This window comes from Cydia fagiglandana, chromosome 11 (assembly GCF_963556715.1).
Source record: "Cydia fagiglandana chromosome 11, ilCydFagi1.1, whole genome shotgun sequence".
Lineage (NCBI taxonomy): Eukaryota > Metazoa > Arthropoda > Insecta > Lepidoptera > Tortricidae > Cydia > Cydia fagiglandana.
In genome coordinates, this window is record NC_085942.1 from 19,569,481 (window position 1) to 19,594,324 (window position 24,844).

At 39.0% G+C, this 24,844-nt stretch overlaps 1 protein-coding gene across 1 annotated transcript; it reads right to left on the bottom strand.

Annotated features, from left to right (window-relative positions):
• Positions 1-19,257: 19,257 nt before the first annotated feature.
• On the bottom strand, positions 19,258-24,292 carry LOC134668690 (uncharacterized). Its single transcript, XM_063526130.1, has 3 exons — positions 24,078-24,292; positions 20,915-23,279; positions 19,258-19,770 (listed from the first exon to the last, which is right to left on the bottom strand). The coding sequence occupies exons 1-3, from the start codon at positions 24,290-24,292 to the stop codon at positions 19,258-19,260; spliced, it is 3,093 nt and encodes a 1,030-aa protein (XP_063382200.1).
• Positions 24,293-24,844: the final 552 nt, after the last annotated feature.

The window sequence follows — 24,844 nt, forward strand, 5'->3', positions numbered from 1 at the left end:
ATTTTATACATTTAGTACGTTTTGATTTCATATTTAATCCGCCCCGAAGGATCTTCTACCACTAAATTCCCACCCAAATTTGAGGAAAAAAAGTTAGACAACACAATGAAAATCGGCCCACAAAACAGAATGTAGATTAATAACAGCTTCATTTGGCTAAAGAACCTTATTCCAAAGTATTCCGCAACAAAAACAACCGTAACAACCATTACAGAACTCACTCAATTGTCAACTGTATTCTATTGTAATAAAGTCCAAATTCCAAATGATTTCCTACTGGTTGTTATATGTGGTAGGGCGATATTTAAGCTTTATTTCAAGGTAATGTCCTCCGACAAAAGACGCGTAAATCTATAATTCTGCCTCATTATAGGTAAGTCATCATTTTAATCCGTTTTTATTACGGGCTTTGAGGATGAAAGCAATTTGGTCTCTTGCTGCATATTGTGAGTTTCCTATGATTATAATTTAATCGTTGAAGCAAACAGAAGGTTCTTTGAGGGCTAAAGCTTGGAGATTAAAGCTTTTTGGACATACCTTGAATATAGACATAATTTAGACGTACGTAGACGGTGATCGGCGTTATATTAATAACCGGCGATAAATCTGAAAAGTCCTGTAAATGAAGAAAAGTCCTGTAGTGAGATTATTTTGTTTAGTATTTTATGTTGTGTTAAAAATTAAAATAAAAGTGCAAAGAACTGCGTATTTATGGTACGGTAAACCAAAGGCAGTAAAAAAGTCCCCTTTAAGGTATTAGGACATAGATGGTGTAACAGTGCGCCTGAGCTTTTAACTTCCTTTTTTAATATAGTTAGACCAAGACAAGTCTGCAGCGATTTTGATCGCATACGCAGGGCAAGTGTCATTTAATACGTCATATTTTCATGGAAGCTTGAAGTTTAAAATAACACTTGCCCCGCGTGTGCTTTCAAAATCGTTGCAGACTTTTCTTGGTCTAACTCTAAATCTCTACATTTTTAAAGAAGACAGTTTTGGTATTAATGTCGGTATTGCGAGATATTCGGTATTTTGAAACCCTAGTTACAACAAAATATAGCAAAACTTATTGAAGCGTTATTTCAGCTGTCGAAGAAAAACGAAGGCACAATTTTATTTTATTTCCTTTTTCCTTCACAATCAATAATTCTTTGCGTACGGTAAATATGCGGTAATCTGAATGTCTTGGTACATAGATGATCAAGTTCTGGGAACTCGTACTAATGGCCCGCATGGAGTGTTTTTGCGAGTTTGGCACTAAACTATTGTAAGACTCTTGAGACAATAGAAACTTACACTGTGACATCAAAATGATATCATAATAAGGACATACTTAATAAGTCGCGCGTGTATTTCGAATACGAATGTACGTCCATGAATTGGCTGTACCAAATTTTCTCTTTAAGTTAACCAGCACGAGCTATCTTTAAGATCGTATTAATATAACATCAAAACTGTAAAATGTAAATTCTTATCTAATGGGGTTGGCAACTGTCAAAGGTTTACATAGATGGCGCCATCATAGCTTGCCCCTGTCTCTTGTTTTGTTTTATGCGATTTGTCTTAAAGGGCTGGAATCTAGGTAATAAAATTCTAAAAAGAAACAAGAATTTGACTTAATTCTAGGAACTGACAGGGAAAGCTATGCTGGCGCCATCTGTTTAATATTACGCACAGCCCCCAAGCCTGTAATACATATATATTAATAGTTATTTGTTTTACAAGGGGGCAAAGTTGTTGTTTAACCGCTCGTGCTAATATTGATACCCGAGCAAGCGAAAGATTTCGAAAAATGGAATCTTGAGCGTTGCGAGGGTTTCAAAGCACGAGGGTTAAACAAAATTTGCCCCCGAGTGAAACACAAAATTTTTCACCACACCAACCCGAAGCAAATATTAAATGTAAAATATCAAACAAAATCAAACCAAATCAAATCCAAATGAATGTTATTAAATATTTATCATCCAAAATCATCATTTAAAAGTCAATTCTACCAGCAAACATAAGAAAACAACTCAAAATTTGCATTTGATTAATTTGCCTCACATGTGGATAAAATGCAACTTTGCTGTTCGTTTTTGAAGTGCAAAGTAATTATTTCTGAGCTGGTGTGGTGAAAAATATATTTACTTATAAATAGTCTGTGAATTATTAATATTTTGCTCAACTTTTACTCGCGCTTGACCCACCTGCCACATTTTAGATATGTCATTTGGTAATGCCTGCGATACCCGTCATGTCAGTTTATTGTCGAATTACGCTTGACGTTTCCTTCGCATGCCACGATAACACGATTACGCGGAGTTCTTTCAAAAGCAACTTTAATGTATGATGTCAAAGTTCAAGTTTGAATAATCGAATTAAGCTAAAATGCCTCGTGTATTAATCATTAATGTTTCATTCGTTAACTGTGCCGCCTCACTATATTCACGGCCTAGCCTAGTCGGTAGAGACGCACGTACAAAACTGGAGGTCCCGGGTTCAAATCCTGGTAAGGGCATTTTTTTGTGCGTTCACCACAGATATTGGTTCCTGAGTATGGATGGATACTACCTACTAGTATTTATATATAGATATTATCCATAAATACGCGTCTATTGTAGCCTCAATTAGCTAATAATCATTATTTGTAAGAAAGTGATGAAACATAATTTAACTAAATCAGACCTGCAAAGTTTTATGAATAAGGGGGTGTATATATAAAGTATCCAAGTAATTGTCAGTTTAAATGTCATCATGGTTGAAATATCTGCTCTTTAGTTTCGATATAAATAAAGTTTCATTTATAATTGGCAGATTTAAATGTAAATCGACGAATTCTACGCTTCGTCGTATATTACCTAAATAAATATGAAATTGTCACGAGCTAAATCAATTACGAATTAATTGTGATGTTGTTCGACTTTCGAATTAATAATGAAATGAAAATTGGATTATTGCAAAATTATCGACATTTTGCAATATCTCTTTAAATGACGGTAGTGTCAAAAATATTTATGGCTTTGGAATATTTATATACATTCGTAGCGTATGTATTGTATCGTAACGTCAAAACTACTAAGCCAATTTTAATGAATCAGGAATCAAATGGGTTTGTTTGTGATCTGAGTGAAATATAAAAATACAAACCAATAGATCATTATGCTAAGAAATAATTATGTTAAGAATATAACAGGAAGAGTGAAAGTGGCTACACAACATCACGTTCCTCTAATAGGTGGCGCTGACCATCTATGGGACGGAAAAAACTCAATGCAGCTTCAGCAATGTTATGGTTTTTGTCTTGGTTATCGGCGCGCATCTGGCCGAAGGGTGTGGTGTTTCGACGGTTCCGTGGGAATCTGTCAAATCCTACACCGGAACATGCGACACAACTGAAAACCGCCGTGTCGCTTAAATAATTTTTTAGCTTGTAAGATTTTATTATTGTATGTATGTTAGTTTGTAAGGTATGTATCTATGGGCCTTAGTTGCTTGATAATATATGATATTTGATTTGATTTGATTTTGATTTCATGATGTGAAAGTCTTTCACGTCATTTCGCATGTGACATCTGGCAATAAATTGAATATTGGACGAACGTGGTTTTGTATAGACGCTTCGAGCAACACGGAAGGGAGGCGGCATTCGCACTATTTCCCCTCTGCCGAGGTACAAGATTAGCGCGTCAATATAATCTACCGCGGGTAATAAAACTAGTTGCACTTGGATTTTTCACTAGACCGAGTCCAGACGCGCGCGTGAACACTGCTGCACAAAAATGCCTGTTTGCTCGGTTTTTTGTTATAAAAAGAGGTCGGGGACGTCAAATTTACAAAAAGAAAGTGTTACATTTCACATGTAATATTTTTTTTACATATCATACGTTTAATTACATTTAAATACAATTATTATATTTTAGTCTCAAGTAATTGTTGGATTTATCGATTTTGCTCGCTCAGTACAAATTGCGGATCGGTCGAGCAACAAATCCGACTTCTCATCTCTCAGAATACAATGACATACTTCAACGGAAATGTGTTAGTGTGCGTGTTGTGACACTAGTCACTCGTCCGTACACAAAAAGAGATCGAGGTTTGCAAGATTTGTCTTTGACTTGTGTCATTTTGTATGTATTTGTGTCGTCATTACAGAGGGCCTACCGCGAACCACGTTCGACGTGTTGCCTCCCTGTCACACTTACGTATGAATTTACAAGTGCCATAGAGAGGCAACACGTCGAACGTGGTTCGCGGTAGGGCCTCTGATTGGATTTTGTATGTAAGTGTGTGAGAAGTGCCACTGTGTGCACCTTCCCCCCGCGAAAAATGGCAGAAAGATTTGTACGGTGAGATATCGCTTGGGCCCCTCCCTTCTGACGTGTCGGAAGCCGGTGTTGCTCGAAGTATAGACGTGTCTGTTTTATTAGTCTATGAAGGTCAGGTTGAGCAAGTTTGCAGTGTTGACAAACATTTTCCACGTCACTAATTCGTCATTTACTTTCAAAGAGATTTGCGGTCTGTGGATGTTTGCACGACAAAACAGACTTTTTTCGTTTAAACAACCACGTCAGTAGGTAATTGTTCAATTACACAAACGGGTCTACCGCGATATAATTTCATTGTTTTTACCTTTAATTCCGACGTTTCAGCTGAGTTGCATCAGCTGTGGTCACGGAAAGACTGACGTCCCAACAAATGTCAACGGAGATATTAATAAAACAACACTAAACTATTAATATCTCCGTTGACATTTGTTGGGACGTCAGTCTTTCCGTGACCACAGCTGATGCAACTCAGCTGAAACGTCGGAATTAAAGGTAAAAACAATGAAATTATATCGCGGTAGACCCGTTTGTGTAATTGAATATGTGTACAAAACGCGAGAGTTTAAAGTGTTATAGTAGGTAATTGATCAGAAAAATGTATATTCGTTTGCAGTAAACAAGTAGAAGGAAGCTAGTCTGATCGGTTGGCCACGTCATCAAAAAGTTAAACGTTACCTCACCATACCAATAGCGACTAAAAATTCAAGTGAGTGAAACCGTTGTCATATAAACAATTTAAAAGATGTCTCACGAAAGTTTAATATCGATTAATATCGATTGTAACCTCACCATATTATCATGATGGGATCAATCTAAAATGGTATTTCATTCCATTTTAGAACTAAGAGGAAAGTACCTAGTGGAAATCGATGCTAAAAATTACAAAGAAAATAGAGCGAGTAGATTTTTTGCATGTAGTACTTCTAGGTAGGGTTACTACTATTGTTATTGGTCCCTATCAAATTGTCACACACACACACACGCACACACACACTGAGAGAAAAATCATCACTAGGAATTAAAAAACAGTTCTGTACTGGGGGAAAAAATGAAGTTTTAGTAATAATTATGGACGTTTCACTATTTCTGTAAAGTTTATTTATTTCTACAAACAGCTCAGTAATCCCAAATATAATTTCAACAAACAGATAATAGAAATTGCAAGAACTAATAGAAATTACAAAAGTCAATTTGTTCCTCTCTTTGTCCCCGGATTAAGTTTATTTTTGTGTGTTTTTGTTGTACTTTTCTCTCAGTGTAAATCAGAAAGAAACAAGCCAATTGAAATGTTATTGTTAAGAGCGGCCAATTACTACGTAAACAGTGGCCAATAACTGTAGTAGTTACCCTACTCGTTCTTCTTCGTGTGACTCTTAAGGGCTGTGCACACCGGCTTGCGTGTGCGTGACGTGCGCGTGTGCGTGCGCTAAAATGTTGGAGCCGCACGCGCACACGTCACGCAAGCGGTGTGCCGTCTCTCATAAGGATCAGTATACTACAACGCCGCACGCACTCGTACACGCCACGCACACGCAGCCGGTGTGCACAGGCCTTTAATGTAACTTGTCAACTTAGTAAACTAAAGTCGGAACACGCAAACTCGATATTAGTAAACCCATTTGATAGATCGCAGTGATAACTCACTTGTTGACAACTTTATTGCGTGTTGGGTTCGATGTTTTTACACGACTGCCCAAACAAAAAGAGTGTATTGTGTTCAGCGTTCATGTTTGTATGTATGTGAGTTTCTTTATTCCACCATAACTTCTGAATGCCTTAACCGATTTAGATGTATGATATGTCATTAGAATCCTTACGTCATCCCGGGTGACATAGGCTATATGACGTCATTATAAAAACAATATGGCGGACGTAATACACAATATTGCGTGACGTTTAGAAAAAAAAATCTTGCAAACCTATCGAGTGGGGTCTCAAAATGAAGAGCTTTGAAAGGCGATTTAAAATATATATGCAACATACGCGCTTAAATCTTATTTTGGTTAAATAAGGATTTACAAAATGTGCTAAGAAAAATAAATTCATCTATCTTATTTAGCGAGCTATCAAATAAAAGGGTATTTACCGCTGATCATAAAAATATATACAAATCATCCATATGACTTGTATAGGTATATTTTTATAAAGTAATTTTAGGAACTAAATCGCCCTATTGAAATCTAAACGTGTGAACTTCGATTTAAGCGATAGGGTTTGAATAATACTAAATGAGTCGGGCATAGCACGACATACGTGGCGCGCTGCACGTGGTCCAAAACCAGGCGCCTTCGACCTTCTCATACTAAAAGAGTCGGGCGTAGCCCGACGTTGTGACACGTTTTACGCTTACCAAAGCCGGGCGCCTTCGGCGCCCTCATACTCAAAGCGTCGGGTGTAGCCCGACGTACGTGGCGCGCTGTACGCTTACCAAACCCGGGCGCCGTCGGCGTCCTCATACTCAAAGCAGCCCGACGTACGTGGCGCGCTGTATGCGTTCCAAAACCGGGCGCCTTCGGCGCCCTCATACTGAAAGAGTCGGGCGTAGCCTGACGTACGTCACACGCTGTAGGTACTCAAAGCGTCGGGCTTAGCCCGACGTATATGGCGCGCTGTACGCGTTCCAAAGTCGTGGCGCCCTCATACTAAGAGAGTTGAGCGTAGCCCGACGTACGTGACATGCTGTACGCTTACCATATCCGGGCGCCTTTGGCGCCCTCATACTTAAAGCGTGGGGCTTAGCCCGACGTATGTGGCGCGATGCACGCGTTCCAAAGTCGGGCGCCTTCGGCGCCCTCGTACAAAAAGAGTCGGGCATAGCCAGTGTTTAAATGCGAAGCCCGTAGATCGAACTCCGCGTAAAGCCGAAGGCCCGGAGCGTCCGACAGGTACGCGCTTTCTACAATTTCTCCTAGTATCATAATTGAGAAGTCGCAATTCCACGCAAGGCTGAAGACCGAGCTGCGGGAGGTTAGTACTCGCGGAACTTGGTCAGATATTTGAAGAAATTGCAGGTATTGCTAGAATCCCTAGCCCTTCAACTTACGCGGAGGTCGGTCTTCAGCTTATGTATTTTAACACATGTACCTACAGTGTTTTTGTGTTTCACCGCTAACGTCCCGCAGCTTAGCCTTCAGCCTCGCGTAGAAACTCGCTTCTCTTGGACGCTTTGGGTGTTCGGCCCTACGCAGAGCTCGGCATTCAGCCATCTAGTCTGTCAGGGCTACCTACTTTTATTTGGAAGTTCATCATTTGAATGTAGGTAGGTACCAGTGGCGGCGCGTCCATAAAAGCCGATTCCCACCAGCTTGCCTGTTTTTGGACGTTTGAGCAGAATTGTAAAGGAAATATGTAAGCCTAATTAGCCCCGGCTTGCCTATGGATATGTTTGACGCGCCGCCACTGGTAGGTACTAACACTTAAAGATATTAGCGTCGAATAGGCCCTTTTACATACAGTATGTCATTATTGATCTTTGAATTGGTGCTATTTTGCCAAAGGCCATGTGTGCGTCGTCGTGCTGAAGTTGCGACGAAGATAATTGGATCAAAAACTTTTTTAGTGACAGTTAAAATTATGAGTCTTTATTGTGGACCTTCAAACCCTCATGGCCATTATAATTCAAAATTCCACTTCTTTTTAAGAAGTTAAGAAGCTATATTTAATATCAAATATCAAATGTCCCAAATTGTGAACACATTCACATATTATCCACAGAAAAGACGCCCGTAATAAGTATGTCTCTGCCTTTAGAAGGTCCCAGTCCTAGGAGCTAATACCTATCCACATAAAAAGAACTTTGTTGACAAACTAAATGGCCGGGGTAAATCCTTATAAATGGTAGTTTTACTTAGTTTTTTCACTAAAATGTTTAAAATAAAATAAATTAATTAAAAAATTAAAAACACGACTGCTGCATTTTAAATCGCACTGAAAAGCTAAAAATAATGTTAATATGTTAGTCACGTAATTTTATGAATCTAAATTGGAATGTAAATATACACTCACGGTCATTCACAGTAAGTACAAAGGGCTATGTACATTAATGACCGTGACTGTAGGTATACGTGTACATTTAATTTCAATTGCAGTCGGGGGACCTTTTGATTGAGATGCACTTAGGTACATCAAGGTCCCCCGACTGTAATTGAAATTAAATGTACACGTACCTACAGTCACGGACATAAATGTGCATAGCTCTTTGTATTTACTGTGAATGACCGTGAGTGTATATTTACATTCCAATTTAGATTCATAAAATTACGTGACTAACATATTAACATTATTTTTAGCTTTTCAGTGCGATTTAAAATGCAGCAGTCGTGTTTTTAATTTTTTAATTAATTTATTTTTGTCAGTTACTGATATTTTATTGATTATTAGGCCCATCCGTGTTTCAGAAAATTGTTTGGCTGATTACCAACAATAAATATACATGGTGTTTGGTACATCGTTTGCAATCCAATCCAAATGAAAACGGAAGATAGCTTGAGTCATTTTGCTTTGTTCTCATGCCTAGAAAAACAAAATTGGCTATGGTTTTTTTTACTACGACGCAAGTAAAAATGTGAAATTTACGAAAAATTGTCATTAAAGTGAAAAAAAAAATTTTTCACCAAATTAAAAATTTCTAGGCCTGAGAAGACAGCAAATGACTCAACCTATCTGCCGTTTTAATTTGGCAAACGATGTACCAATCACCCTGTATATACATACTAAGGCCAATGTGGATGTGGAGAAGACCGGAATATTAAACCGTTTTAGGGCCACTTACTCCATCCCACTAACCCGGGGTTAACCTGGTAACCATGGTAACTCCAGGTTTAACCGGTTAGCCCCGGATTAGTGGAATGGTGCAAGTGGCGCTTAGGGTGTTAACTTGTGAAGTTAACAACGCCATCTATCCAACCCTTCTTCTACTTAATCGAACCCTAGATGGCTTATCGATAGTCAATACGCATCCAATAAGGGTACATAGTTCCATAGACAGTCCATAGGTGGCGCTGTAATAAAAATTATGTAAGTATATAATGATCTAAAAAAAACCCTACGATTTAAAAAAAACTCGGCTGGCACCTACTGCACACTGCACCTTAACCCCTTATTCATAAAAAATTATGAGCCTGATTTAGTTATGTATCCCTTTCTTACAAATAAATAAGTCAAAATAATAGACAAAGACAAACGATTCATAGCTAATAGGCCAGTAATAAATAAATAAAACCAATAGACTCGCTTGGAATTTCCCCAGCGATTAATATTGCCGATACCTCATTTGCATGGCCTTTCTGCAGGCTTACAGTACCTATCGCATAATGCTGGAACAAAGGGTATAGTTGAAGAGCAACGTAGGGCCCTTGAGGAGGTCGAGTGGATAAAGTATCCGCCTACGCGACTATGGAATAATAGGAGAAAACGTTACGAGGTTATGGTAAAAAAAAGTAGTGATGTGACACAAACGGATAGACGAACTGACTATGAGCTATGTGATGCCCCTCAAGTTACAAGCTTTCAAATACAGCTTGCTCGTCGGTAGTGACCCTGCCTACAACAGGAGGTCCCGGGTTTGAATTCTGCTGCTGTTTGTCGTTCGCGTTGGTCTTATGTGGTATTTTCTTTCAGGCAGTCACATGACTAATCTGATGACAATAATATCCTTTGGAGGAAAATATTGGTACATTGTTGTCCAGCTTTCTTCTTCTTCTCGTGTCGTTGGTTTCGTATTTCATATTAAACGGGGCCAGAAGGTAGCGACGCTTAACGCCGTTTGTTGCGTCCCTTAAGGTGGCCACTGACGAGCCTTCCAACAGTCCAAATAGCGTGGCTGCAATCCTAAATCGGTCCGTGAATGTCAAGCACGTACAATGTTTAATATTAGGATGCCGTCCATTTGGATGAATCCATTGTAACGGCATCCATTTGGAAGGCTCGTCAGTGGCCTGCTGTAGATCTTGCACGGAACTTGTGTGCGGGCTGGCTGGGCAGGACAGCATCTGTATCATCATTTGGGGAGCCGTGCCACATACGCATAGTATCCAGAAAAGTTCGATCAGTAAAAATAAAGTTCAAACAAGTGATTTGTTACCATAGTTACAATTTCCCCAACTGTTTTAAAATAAATTAAAACCCCAAAAACCCCTTAAATGTCACCTTTGTGTGTTATTCCAGTAAACAATAGTTTCAATATAAATCACTTCGTATCGGCAATTTTAAAGTTTCGTTCGACCCACTGAACATTCCAATACGGGCCACTGAACGATTAATTATATTGCCAAAAAGTCCTGGATTTTCCAGCGAGGTAATTAAAATGCAAATGAGAGGCCCACCCATGCCTTGTATGGGCTAGTACTGAGTGGGTGCGATACGGCATTTGGGCCGTTAATGCATACTTGATGGCTTTTAAATGATACAGGTAGGTCGAAATCGTTCGAGGAATGGTCGTTTATGACGTCCATAGGATATCGTATACCTATCCTTAACTCACACTAAAAAAAATTACTCTGCCGGCTAACTTGGCTAGTAGGCACCAGGTAGCTAATAGCTGGCTAGCTAGGTGCTGCCAGGTGCCAGGTGTAGGTTGCTATCTGTGCATTGAATCGTTTTCACCGCACTTGCTGGGAAATAATTACTTTTGTGTCCGAAATTAGTAGATAAAGTTGATTTTTATCCTCTAGTGATTTCATGTCTTATCACTTCTTGCGCCTTACAACTCTCGTATCCCTCAAAACTCTGTTTGAAAAGCTCGTTGTGGTTTAATTTTGGAAACTTTCGTTTGCTCTGATCCCAGTATCAGCACTATCAGCACGAAGGGTAAACAATAATTTTGCTCCCAAATAACTTTTATTCTTAGACGGATAGTAAGTTTAGGTTTATCAACAAGAATTTCTCGTAAAATGGATTCGGGATTCAGTTGTCCGAATTCGTACGTGTGTTTTTTTTTTTTTTTTTTTAATTTATTTATCGCAAAAAAACTTACAGGGTATTTACATATTTATATTCCGCCAAACTGAGGACAGTTTGTTGGCGGATAAAGCGCTCTCAATCCTTTTGTGTTCTACCCACTTAACTTACATACTTATACCTAATACATTACTTAACTAGAGTTATGCCATACAAACAATATACTATTACTACTAACTACTATTATCATACAAATCTAAAAGTTTTGCTTGCAGCCTTTTCTTAAATATTTGCTTACTGCTACACTGATCTACTGTTGGACTTAATTGGTTAAGTATTTTAGGAACCATATGTTTGCGCGTTCTTTGGCCATAGTAATTATTCGCTTTATGTTCTACGTATGTTTGTTGCGTGCTTGCTCTGAGATTACGTAACGGTAGTCTATGCGTTTTGAATTTGTCTTGACCATAATCATCCATACAAACTAAATGCCTAACCTTCTCATGCACTGGTAAGATTTTTAGTATCTTATACAATCGCTTGTAATTATTATTGCATTCGTTTTTAGTTTTTTTATCTACTAATACACTTTTTACTATTCTTATCTGGAGATTACAAATTTTATCAAGGTAACTCCTAAACGTACGTCCATATGCAATTAACCCATAACTAATTACCGACTCGGCTAGCGAGTTATACAGGATGTGCATTAATTTTCTACTTACTATGTTTTTTAAGCTAATTAATTTTGCCAGAATTGAGCGGAGTTTATTACATACTATTTCTATATGGATACCCCAATTAAATTTAGTGTCTATAGTTAAGCCTAAATATTTATATCTATCTACGACTTGTATACTACTACAGTTACAGTCTTCCTGGTTTTTATTATTATGTAGACAGTCATATGTATGCCCCAATATACAAACATTTTCACATGGTTCCTGTAAGTATGGTGACTTAATTATCATACATTTGGTCTTTTCTATATTAAGGATTATACCATTGTCGTGCGACCATTTTATTATGCTTGTAAAATCTGTCTGTATGTTTTTAACCACAGTTTGAATATCCCTATCAGCATACAATAGACATGTATCATCGGCATACATATAAGTTGAACAGGCCTGGACGACGTTAATCATGCTGTTTACGTGCATTATGTACCCTAACGGCCCGAACACCGATCCGGTTGGCACCCCGTATACTACGCTAGCCTCCTCGCCGCTCAGCCCATTGATCAACGTGGTTATTGTTCTGTTACTTAAGTAGTTTCTAATCCACTCTATCACTGGGCCACGGACACCACATTCTTGCATAGCGAGGATGAGCTGTTCGTGGCCCAAAGTGTCAAATGCTTTTTTGAAATCTATGTATAAAGTTACTACGTATTTTTTATTATTCAAATGCTCATTTACCTCATCCGTGAATTGGGCCAAAGCGGTTGAGGTGCTGCGCCTACGCCTAAACCCATGCTGACCATCCGATATTAAGTTATGTTTTTCTAAATAATTATTAATTTGCGTTGTAATAACTTTTTCAACTATTTTATTCACTACTGATAGTATAGCTACTGGTCTATAATTACTATAATCTAAATGGTTTCCTTGTTTGTAAATAGGTCTAATTATCGCTTTTTTTAACATATCCGGATAGACACCAGTCGCCGCGCAGCTATTCACAAACTTGGCCAAAATCGGACTTATGCTTGTTTTGACAAGCTTTATGTCCTGACATCTAATTCCGTCCATTCCTGGGGATTTTCTAATACTTAATTTATCTATTATTTTTTCTATATCCGCGTGTGAGACTTTTTGATAACGAAAGGATACATTACTATATTTTACATAGTCATCTCGATTTAGGAACTTTACATTACATTTATGTTTTAAATTTTGAATTTCCATTGTAAATGTTTTGGCGAAGTTTGTGCATACCGCCTCTATCGACGTGCTTTTTCCCAAATATTTAATTATTACATCGTCCAGACTTGCTTTGACATTTCCAAGCCAACCATTAATTGTTGCCCACAGCTTTCTTAAGTCACTTTCACAGTTTTTTATCTCTTTTTGTTTGTAGTTTTGTTTCGCCCAATATATACATTTATTTGTAACATTTCTAAATCTAGTATAATCTAACCTGTAAATCACATTTTTAGGACTAGCTTTCCATCTTCTAAACAACTCATCTCTACGCGATAACATATTAATCAAATTAGTGTTTATCCACGGTTGCGACACTCTACTGGTTTTAAACGTTTTCGTGGTTTTTGATTTAATGTATATGTTGCTGAAGATGGAAAGTAGCCTTGCGTACATAGCATTAGGACAGTCAATGTGATATATTTCCGACCAGTCTATTTTTTCTAATTCATTTTTTACTAATTTATTATTAATAACTTGCACTTCCCTTTTTTGTTGACAATTGGCGCGCGGGTCGACGCCCGCCGTAGTTAAGCTGACTCCTACTAGATAGTGGTCCGCAATCTTACACGTGAGCATGTGTGCGGCTGCAGCGCGCATTCCCGAGCCTGCGCCCGCGCGCACCCACACATGGTCGAGGCACGACGTCACGAGCTGCCCGTCCAGTATCTCCTCGCGTGTGCACTCATTGATAACGCTCTCGAGGCCGCGATCACACAAGGTGTTTTTATAGATCTCCGTGATAGTATTGCCTATCATCAAGTTTATGTTGATATCTCCTATAATTACTACGCTCTCGGGGAGTGGAATTTTATTCAGAATCTCACTTAACTCTTGTATAAAACTGTGTTTACTATTACTCGGCGGACGATATATGGCAAAAATGTGGATTGGCCTCGTCGGGTTAGTAATTACTATATGTAGAATTTCCGATGCCTGTCCATGTTTGTTTACTTCTTTTATTTTCAACTCGCTCTTGGTGTATATTAATAACCCTCCTCCTCTTCTGCTTTCCCGTGTACGCGACTGCATATTATATCCTTCCATATTGTACATACATATTTCTTCTTTTTTAATGTTAACTTCGCTTACTATAATTATGTCTATTACGTCCTTACAGTTTTTCAATAGGCATTGCAATTGTTCAAAGTTTTTTCTCATACTCCTGATATTTACATGTATTATTTGTAAATCTTTTTTCGTGCTATTTATATATGTGCTCCAGTTATTTATATCATCAAACTTTTTATAACTCGTCGTACATTCACTGATAGTATCTAATATATCGTTGAATTTTAGGTACTTATTACAAAACCGTGTAGTGTGTTTTCGCCCGCTATTATGTGGCTATCTTACTTATGACTCCGCGCGCTGCGCGGCTGATAATAGTCTGCCTATCTCCGCGTCATTCTTTATGCGCTGTATTTTCGCATCATCATCCCTTTTGGCTAGTAGCCGGTGATCTTGCACCCAGATATGTTTATATAATCCTTTTAGAGTGGTTTTAGCATTCCAACGAAGTTGACGCATTTGGGGCGTAAGGTTTTCATTAATGTAAACGTTTTGCTCATTATCAATGGATAATAAGTCCTTATTCGTTCGCCTAGTTTTCCTTTGCATAAGCCACTTGTTTCTCGCTTGTTTGGATGCAAGCCTGACCACGACGGGGCGCACTCGCGGGAGCCCGCCGTCCTCCGTTCTTTCCCGGCCTACCCTCCGCGCGCTTTCGATTTCCTTTGTGTCTAGATTCAGTTTTTCTGCTATTTTTACTACGGTTTTTTTGATGTCCTCATTTTCAACTTGACATAGGCCTATTATCTCAATCTCCTTCTCAACTTCCTTAACTTCTAGTTGCGCTATTCTTTGTTGAATGCGGGTTCAAAAATGCCCGTAAAGAAGTTTAATTAGGGGAGCAATTTAAAAAGCTAAAAGCGCTTCCTAGCGGTCAGTAGCGAGCACTCTGACGTGTAGACTTAAATTAAGTAATATCGAAGTGATCCACGCGTCTTTGACTAACATAAATATTCAGTTTCAGTTTCAATTAACTTGTATTATACAGTTAGGGATTGCAATCCGGACTGGTTTTGAATCCGGCCGGATCCGGCCGGATTTTGGCCTCAATCCGGCGGATCCGGCCGGATCCGGCCGGATCCGGCCGGATTGGTATTGCGGATAAAAAATTCATCAAGTCACGTATTTTATCATGTTTTTAGCGTTATATGCGAAGTTAAGGATATTTTTTAATTCATTTTTAATGGATTAATAAAACGGGTGTCTTAACAGGAGACATAGGCTCTCCGAAACATGTCGCGCGAGTGACTAAAAACAAGTGAGTCTAAACCGTAAATTATTCAATGTTAGTATGTCTCACAACGGTTTAATTCGATGATGGCTGTTTTAAGTTTCAAAAATCAACGTTTTCATTACTTAACCACAAATAAAATCTTCTTTTTCTCTTAAAATATCTATAGCCCAACCCACATTTCCAACAAAAAGGTGCTCTCAATTCAACCATTTTAATTTTAGCAAACAAAATCAATAAACGTGTATACCTATACAAGTACATTTAGTAGCATAATAATAACAAAATAATAGACGTGCTCGTCGACGTCACCATCCCCCATGATGAGAATCTCGTGAAGGCCGAGAAGGACAAGTCCAGCAAGTACTTAGACTTAGCTCACGAGATAACCGCCATGTGGGATGTTGACTCGACGATCATTGTTCCTATAGTCGTGTCAGCGAACGGTCTCATAGCGAAGAGTCTCGACCAACACCTAGAGAGACTCTTGCTTGGTGGTTGGATCAAGGGTCAGATGCAGAAGGCGGTCATTTTGGACACGGCGCGTATAGTACGTCGATTCCTCACTCTGCGGCCCTGACCACCGGCAGCTTGGGCCTTGCCCCGCTGCCGGCGGCACCCTAGGTTAGGTTTTTTATAATGTGTTTATAATTTTTTTTTATTGTTTTGTAAGTGTTTTTATATTTTACTTTTATATTCATATTATAATTAACCTAACTTAAGAAGAAAAATAAATAAAGAGAACAAAATAACATATAAATAATAATAATAAGGCGGTGATCTTGGACACGGCGCGGATAGTCCGCCGGTTCCTCTCTCTGCAGCCCTGACCACCGGCAGCTTGGGCCTTGCCCCGCTGCTGGCGGCACCCTAGGTTAGGTTTTTTATAATGTGTTTATATGTATTTTTTATTGTTTTGTAAGTGTTTTTATATTTTACTTTTATATTCATATTATAAAAGCCTAACCTGAGAAAAATGATGAATAAAGGGATATAATAATAAATAAATATTATAGTACATTTTTACACAAATTGATTAAGCCCCACGGTAAGCTCAAGAAAGCTTGTGTTGTTGGTACTCAGACAACGATATATAATATACAAATACTTAAAATTAAATACATAGAAAGCAACCATGACTCAGGAACAAATATCTGTGCTCATCACACAAATAATTGTCCTTACCGGGATTCGAAAACCCAGGATCGCGGCTCCACAGGCAGGATGACTACCCACTGGCTAGGTCAGACCGGTCGTCAAAAGTCAACATATATTTCTCTATTTAATTTTATAAATATCATTATATTTTAAATGCAGGTAACACTTATTATAAGTGGGCTAAAATGGTTTGTACAAAATAAAACGAAAGAACATGTACATTGAATTATAATGTAACAACACAATAAATTGAATATAAACCAATCCAGTACTTACGGTGCACGGAAATCTCACGACACATATTTCGTCGGCTAGAAGACTGGCGTCAACTAACAAAAAAGTTGTTGTGTTGCTGTTTGCGAGCGAGAAAAACCGAATACTGGCGAGAACTTTTAAATTTTAGCAGTGTTTTAAGCTGTTATTTTATATTTTAGCGCTTTATTTCACTTTACCGGATCCGGGACCGGATCCGGTGAATTTTGCCGGATCCGGTATCATGAAAAATGTGCCGGATCCGGCCGGATTACCGGATCCGCCGGACCGGATTGCAATCCCTATATACAGTGAAAGAAATTAATTTCCGACCCATTTTGTACCCCGTCTCAGTGACAATCAATATGAAAGTCGCTAGAGACCTACTGCCGAATTCGAACTTCAAGATATTCACAAGAGACGACACGTTCTAGATCCATTCTAGATACGTTATAGTTTAGATATCAACTAGTTCTCTTTTGCAGCGCAATTCGGGCAACTAATGTCACTTTTACGTTAGATATTAGAGTAAGATATCTATTAGATGTGAATTAGATCTCTAAGTCATATCCTGTGGAAATCGTTTAAGAGTATCTCCAGAATCGCGCAAATGTCAAATTTGACAGGTTAGATCTTAAACATATCGTTATCGTATCTTGGTGATGTCTAAAAGATTAGATGTCTATTTCATAATCTGAATCGGGCCCCTAGAGACTATTGTCATTGTAATAAAGTAAATACTGGGTAGGAAATTAAATTCTTTGAACGTATTTTAGCTAAGAGATTACCTGCACAGACTTAACTACAAGAGGTCTCCAAATTCTATTATGTCAACAAATAATGTCCTTTGAAATCGCGTCCAATTTATTCATGGCAATATCAATATTATACCTAACCTATTTGTTACATTCACGATAAATAAGTAACAATAAATCCGGCGTAATTTTTTTCTACACAACGCGGTTAGAGGATGTTGTTGCTGAAAGCAATATTTTTTTCATTATTATTATTTTTTTTTTTATAATGGAAACCAAATGATTGTATATAAGACGGGAGTACGTGGCCTCATAGGCCATTGTAATGTATTATGCCCACCGTCCACCTTCTTAAGATAAATTACTGTAAAAATGTATTGTAATACTTACAATTTAATTTACTGAACTGGGTAAATCTTATCTGCATCTGACGTTCCTGACATCCGGATATTGAATAAAACATTGAAAGGAACCCTTGAGAAGCTTGATGAGTTGGTATGGTTGTCGAAATATAAAGAGCCCATCTTGTTCAAACTTGTTCGAGAGATCGACTCACTTTATATTTCAATAACCTAACCTATCTTTGGAATTATAAACGTGAATGTTTATTATTGTTTATGAACTGGAATAGATGTCATATAAGAGTAATAATATTAAGTCCTCCAATCTCCAGGGCTGGAATCGAACCGGCGTCCTCTGCGTTCGCGGCATAGACCCCACTTTTACGCCAGTGAACGTTAAGTTGATACTGTCGATAGTAAAGGACTCACACTCGAACTAAAATATTACTTTGCTAATCCGCGAAAAGATTTTTTTTAATCTTTTTTTTTTAAGGGGTTTTGTCACGCAGTGACGATGTCACCCCAAGCGCGAAAAGATAACGTTACCTACTAGTCAATCAGTGCTAATCCGTTATACTTACTTGTGTATTTTGTACATGCAATTAATGTTCCCACCCTCCCACCGCAAGAATAAATACACAAATAAATATAACAAACCACCAAAAGAACAATACTCGACACGTGTTTCGCCTCTCTACGCGGCATCCTCAGGAGATGTTGACGGTCTGACGCCCGGCAACGGAAGCGGGAGGGAAGCGTCATGTACAAAATACACAAATATAACGGGTTTAGCACTGATTGACTAAACGTTATCTTTTCGCGGATTAGCAAAGTAATATTTTGGGTTTTAATTAATATGGATTTCCGCAAAGTAACGTTCTATTCACTAGATATATTAGACACAAGTAGGTATTTTATTTTTATTCCAGCTTTGATCTCGTGTTGATACGACTGCTGCATGCGAATGATGTGAAAATCGTGCGTGAGATGAGTGTCAACCACCAGACGATTCTCAGTCGTATCAAAACCATAACAACTTTGTTAATATCAGTGAGAGTGATCTTCAAGGTTGCATAAAAATAAGATCAAAATAGATATATTGAAAGACTGTTACTGTAGGATAATTCGGTGCTCTTCAATGAAGTAGACGGTTTGCAGTATATATAAGTATAATCAGCTTCCACAAATGAGTATATATAACATATTTTTATAGGTTTAATATTTTAAGTGCAAGGCAGCTTGATCGTGCCGTAGATGGATTGGTAATAATTCAAAATGTCGTATGTCCTCCTCCCGCGCGTCTGCCCCTCTCTCGTCCAGCAGCTAGGTAAGGGTGAGTGTAGACATCTTCCCCCCCTCGGAAACTGTGGGTTTTCGAGTAGCTTCTTCGCGCTCATCGTTAGGTAGCGGGCAGAGATTTGTGACGGCGCGGCGGATGATACCCTTGGACGTGTTCACGTCTGCAACACGTGCTATCCCATCGGCTCCTGGGTACAGTTGATGAATGCGGCCCATGCGCCATTTGAGTGGTGGCAAGTTAGCCTCCTTGAGGACCACCATATCGCCTTCAGCGAGTTTTCCTTGGTCGATGCGCCACTTTGATCGTTGCTGTAGCTCGTTCAAATATTCAGTGCGCCATCTCTCCCAAAACTGTTGTCGGATCTGCTCAATGTGCTCATATTTTCTAAGACGATTTGGGTTGATTTCGGTAAGTGTGGGCGATGGCAATGAAGTGAGCGGTTTGCCGATCAGGAAGTGCCCGGGACACAAAGGGTAAAGATCTGTAGGATCGGCTGATAGGGGAGTTATAGGCCTGGAATTAAGAATTGCCTCAACCTGTGCAAATAGAGACGATAATTGCTCAAAGGTGAGGTTAGTGTTCCCTATCATGCGCGTTAAATGATGCTTGGCAGCCTTTACGCCAGCTTCGCTAAGTCCGTTAAAATGCGGTGAATAAGCAGGTGAGAACTTGAAATTTATGAATTCACCGGCAGCATATGACGAGATGGATTCACCGCAAGATTCTAAGAATCTTTTAAATTCATTATTTGCGCCTACAAAATTTCGGCCATTATCGCAATGGATTACGCTGGGCTTTCCTCTGCGAGAGATAAAGCGATTTAAACACATGATAAATGCCTCTGCACTCAAGTCTGATGCAATTTCCAAATGAATTGCTTTGGTTGCAAAACAGACGAATATACACATCGAAAGCGAAGCTAGGATTGACTCGAGCGGAGGGTAAGTTTCCCATTATTGGGATGACAGATTTAGCTTTAAGGATTTTACAAATTTTACAATTGTTTACAGTAGATTTGGCTAATCTTCTTCCAGCAACAGGCCAGTACAATTGCCTGACGTTAGTCAGTAAAAGCTGAGCACCTCCATGGCATAATTTTTTGTGTTCTTGGATGAAAAGTAATTTGGTGAAACGATTTTTAGAATCCAAGATAATCGGATGCTTTTTACTAAATATTTCAGATGAATTTTGAATACGTCCGCCTACACGGAGGATACTCTTCTCATCCACGAAGGGTCTGAGAGAAAGGATTCGCGATTTTGAAGGTAAGCATTTTTTATTATTTAGTAGATGTAGTTCATGCTCGAAACACTCCTCTTGGTGTTGCTTAACAAGATGATGTAATGATAATTGTAGTTCGTCTGTAGTTAGATGGCCAGTTGTTTTATTACTTGAGTGTCGTACGTTGTGGATAAAACGCAATGCATAAGCCAAGCTTCGTAATAGTATTGTGAATTTAGAGAACCTTTCGAAATTTATTAATTTGTCATAGGTTATAGATATAGTTGTAGTGCATGTTATAGGTATAGTAGTTTTAGGTTTAGTATTAGTTTTGCAGGTTTTCATTTCAGGTATGTTGGCACTAGGTTTAATGACTTCTGGCCAGGCTGATGGCCCTTCTAATAGAAAGGAGGGGCCATGCCACCATAGGTTAGCATCAGCTACTTGTGATGGACTTACACCACGTGATGCTAAGTCCGCAGGGTTTTGAACACCTGGGACGTGTCTCCAGGATCCATTTGCTGTAAGCTGTTGAATCTCTGCGACACGGTTTGATACAAAAGTTTTAAGATTCTGCGAGGGTGAACAGATCCATCCTAGAGTTACGGATGAGTCTGTCCAATGATAGATGTTGGTGACTATAAGTCGTAAAGCTTCGATTACTTTCGAGCTTAATCGTGCAGCTAATAAAGCTCCGCATAATTCAAGACGCGGTATTGTCTGAGCTTTCACGGGACTGACTTTTGTTTTAGCGCACAATAAATTTACTGATATGCTACCTGAGCTACTAATCGAGCGCAAGTAGACGCATGCTGCGTACGCATCTTGTGATGCATCGCAAAATGTATGCAATTCAACGATCGCATCGGGATCGTCAACGAGAGCAAATCTAGGTATTTGAAAGTTGGTTAGGCTCTTAAGGCCTAGCACAAAATTGAACCACGATTTTGATAAATCTGTGGGAATAGGATCATCCCAGTCTAACTTAGTGAGCCATACATTTTTAAGAATTATTTTTGGCACAATTGTACATAAGCTTAACAACCCTAGAGGATCGAACAATCTAGCAGAATTCGATAAGATCGATCGCTTGGTAGCTACTGACGAATGTTTAATATCGACAGGAAAGTTGAATGTATCAGTGCTTGGATCCCATTTAAGTCCTAAAGCACTTGATTGTGAACTGAAATCTAGGTCTTTAGGTATCAACGCATTAGAATTGTCTTGAAGGACGGAACCTATGTTAGAACGGAATTTACGCAATGGCAAGTGCGCTGAATGAAGAACTTCCGTTATTGAATTTATTATGTAGCACAAGTCCTCCTTTGAACTGCTCCCTGTAATGACGTCATCTACATAGAAGTCGTGCTTTATTACATTAGCAACTCTTACATCACTGCACTCATTGGCGAGCTGAACTAGACACCGTGTACTTAGGAATGGCGCAGATGATGTACCATATGTAATTGTATTGAGTTGATATATTTTAATTGGTTGATCAGATTGCTCACGCCATAAAATCATTTGTAGATGACATTGTTCGGGCTTTACTAAAATTTGACGATACATCTTCTCCACATCGGCTGTCACTACATATTTGTGTTGCCTGAAACGCAACAATATGGAGAAGAGGTCGTCCTGGACGACAGGTCCGACATGTTGAATGTCATTAAATGATACGCCTGATGACGTTTTTGCTGACGCGTCGTAGACCACGCGCAAGCGCGTAGTTTCGCTAGATTCACGTATCACAGCGTGATGAGGTAGGTAGCATCCTCGCTCGGGCTTAGGTACTTCACTCATATGTCCTAGGCGCTCGTACTCTTGCATAAATTTACAATATTCATTTTTAAATTCAGGTTTTTGTTTCATTTTACGTTCCATTTGATGTAGTCGCCGTTCGGCTATTTTAAATGAGTCGCCTAAGACATCTGGTGAATCGCACAGAGGTATTTGAACACAAAATCTACCATTCTCTTCACGCTGCGTTGTTTCTTGAAAAAGGGTTTCACAGTATTCGTCGCTATTTGACGTAGGTTGGGTTTTAGGAACTTCTTCTATTTCCCAGAACTTTACAAGTTGCTGTTGTATATCTTGACTGAAATGGCAATAAGGTTTGCTAGGACGCTTTGTACCATTCCCCGTATTGCGGCCACCGAGGATCCATCCAAACTCAGTTTCGTGGAGGACTGGTTTATTTGGTCCGAGTTTTATTTGAGAAGTACCCAGAACGTCCCAGAAGACTTCCAAACTTAGAAGAATATCGATGTCTCCAGGGCGATAGAAGTCTGGATCAGCTAATTGTATGTGGCCGGGGATGGCTAGTTCGTCAACTCGTATCTCAAGTTGAGGAACAACGTCAGTTATGACTGGTAGGACGTAGCATTTAACATTTGTAGTGAATGAGTTATAAGTAGACCTTATTTGTACGTTGCAGTGTTCGGCAGTGCCTACGATGGCATTTTGAAGACCAGACACGCACTTGAATTTTTTAATTGTAGGGCATCCTATCTTAGCTCGAGCCGCCTCCGTTATGAAAGAAGTTTGCGAACCATTATCTAGAAGAGCGCGCAATTTTATTATGTTGCCATTGTTTGACACCTCGACTACAGCTGTTGAATGAAGACCGAAGCCTGAGGAGCCAGCAGACAGTGTAGTTACCGGACGCGGGCTAGAAGATGCGTTATCAGTAGCATTGGTAGGTACTTCATGGTTAGAAGTTGAATTGGTAGGTAAGGATGTAGACGCAGACGATTCTACGTTATTTTGTATCTCTTGTCGCGATGATGATGATGATGATTGTGTTTGATGCGGTTCGGAACCGCTGGGTAAGTTGTTTGTTTTATGAAGTAAAGTATTATGCCTTCTTTTACAGATGCGGCAACCAGCGACGAGCCGGCATTGGTACGATTGGTGATCATTACGTAAACAATTACTACATAATTTCCATTGAAAGACCTTTGCATTTCGTTCTTGCACAGACATCGATTTAAATTTGTTGCACTCATATAATTTATGATCTTGTTTACAGGCCAAGCAACTGCCACGGGGGTGTGAATCGAGCGAAGAAGAAATGAATGATTTCGACCTATTAAAGTTGTGACGATTTTCAACCTTATTAATATTATGACTTTGATTATTTGAAGTTTTGGCGGCGTAGACTGTTTCTAATACAGTTGCCCTTTGACGAAGAAAGTTGAAAAAATCGTCCAAAGTATGGGTCTCTAATTTGCTTCGATGTTCCTCCCAATTTCTCGCAGTTACCGAGTCCAACTTCGATGAGCCTATATAAATAATAAGCGTGCCCCAACTATCAGTTGGCTCGCCTAACAATTTCAAAGCACTTAAATTTTTTGAAATTGCATCAACTAAGTTGCGCAGGCCCCGGTCGGACTCTTTAGAGAGCGCCTCAATCGAAAATAGACATTTAATGTGTTCGTTAATTAATAGACGCTTATTATTGTACCTGTCACAGAGCAACGACCAAGCAATTTGATAATTATCTGCCGAAACGCTGACCGAATTAATGACTGCCAGAGCGGAACCCTCCAAATATGATTTTAAATAATGGAATTTACTTATGTTGTCCAAATTATCATTATTGTGAATGAGAGATAAGTACATGTCTCTGAACTGAAGCCATTTATTTGTATCACCGCTAAAAGGAGGAATTTTCAGGGGTGGCAGTTTAACGTGATTTGTAACTGATGTGGAACTGCCACGACATGAAGACTCGTCTCCTTGTTTTGTTTTGCTATCGTTAAACGCATCTAAAAACTCTTGAGCGGTGCCAATCAGCTGGAAGAACTGGTTTTCCGTTTGCTCCCTTTCTTCCATCTGTTTTGACGTATCGGAGTCTAATTCCTCAATTTTATTTTGTATTTCCTCGAAAGTGTAACTTAACTCTTGAAATTTGGATAATCTTAAGCTTAATTCGTTGTTTATTAATTTATTACGCTCAGTTACACTATCGAGACTCATTAAAGGCGTTAAAAACTTTTCAAATAATGTTACGCGGCCTCTTATAGTGGCCCGTTGTTTTAAAAGTTCCTTTAATTCGGTCATTATGCAGGCGAAAATAACAAAGAAGTTAGTTATAAAGTAATTAAAGTGAATCCAACCTCGTAAATGATGAGTAGAACAGCTGATCGCTGATAACAGATGTGCACAATAGGTAGGTACCGGCCGGTCAACGCAAAGCGACACGGTGTTACTCGGCGCCGCTGCTGGAAACCGCTGTGCAGTGTAGTTGACCAAATCACTAGTTCTCACCAGCTTATATCCCGTTAATTTCCTGAAATAGTCGGCAATTATGTTTAACTACCTATAAGTACTTGTTTTTTAATCGGGACTAATGTATTTACGAAAAACTAGAAACTTTAAATTACG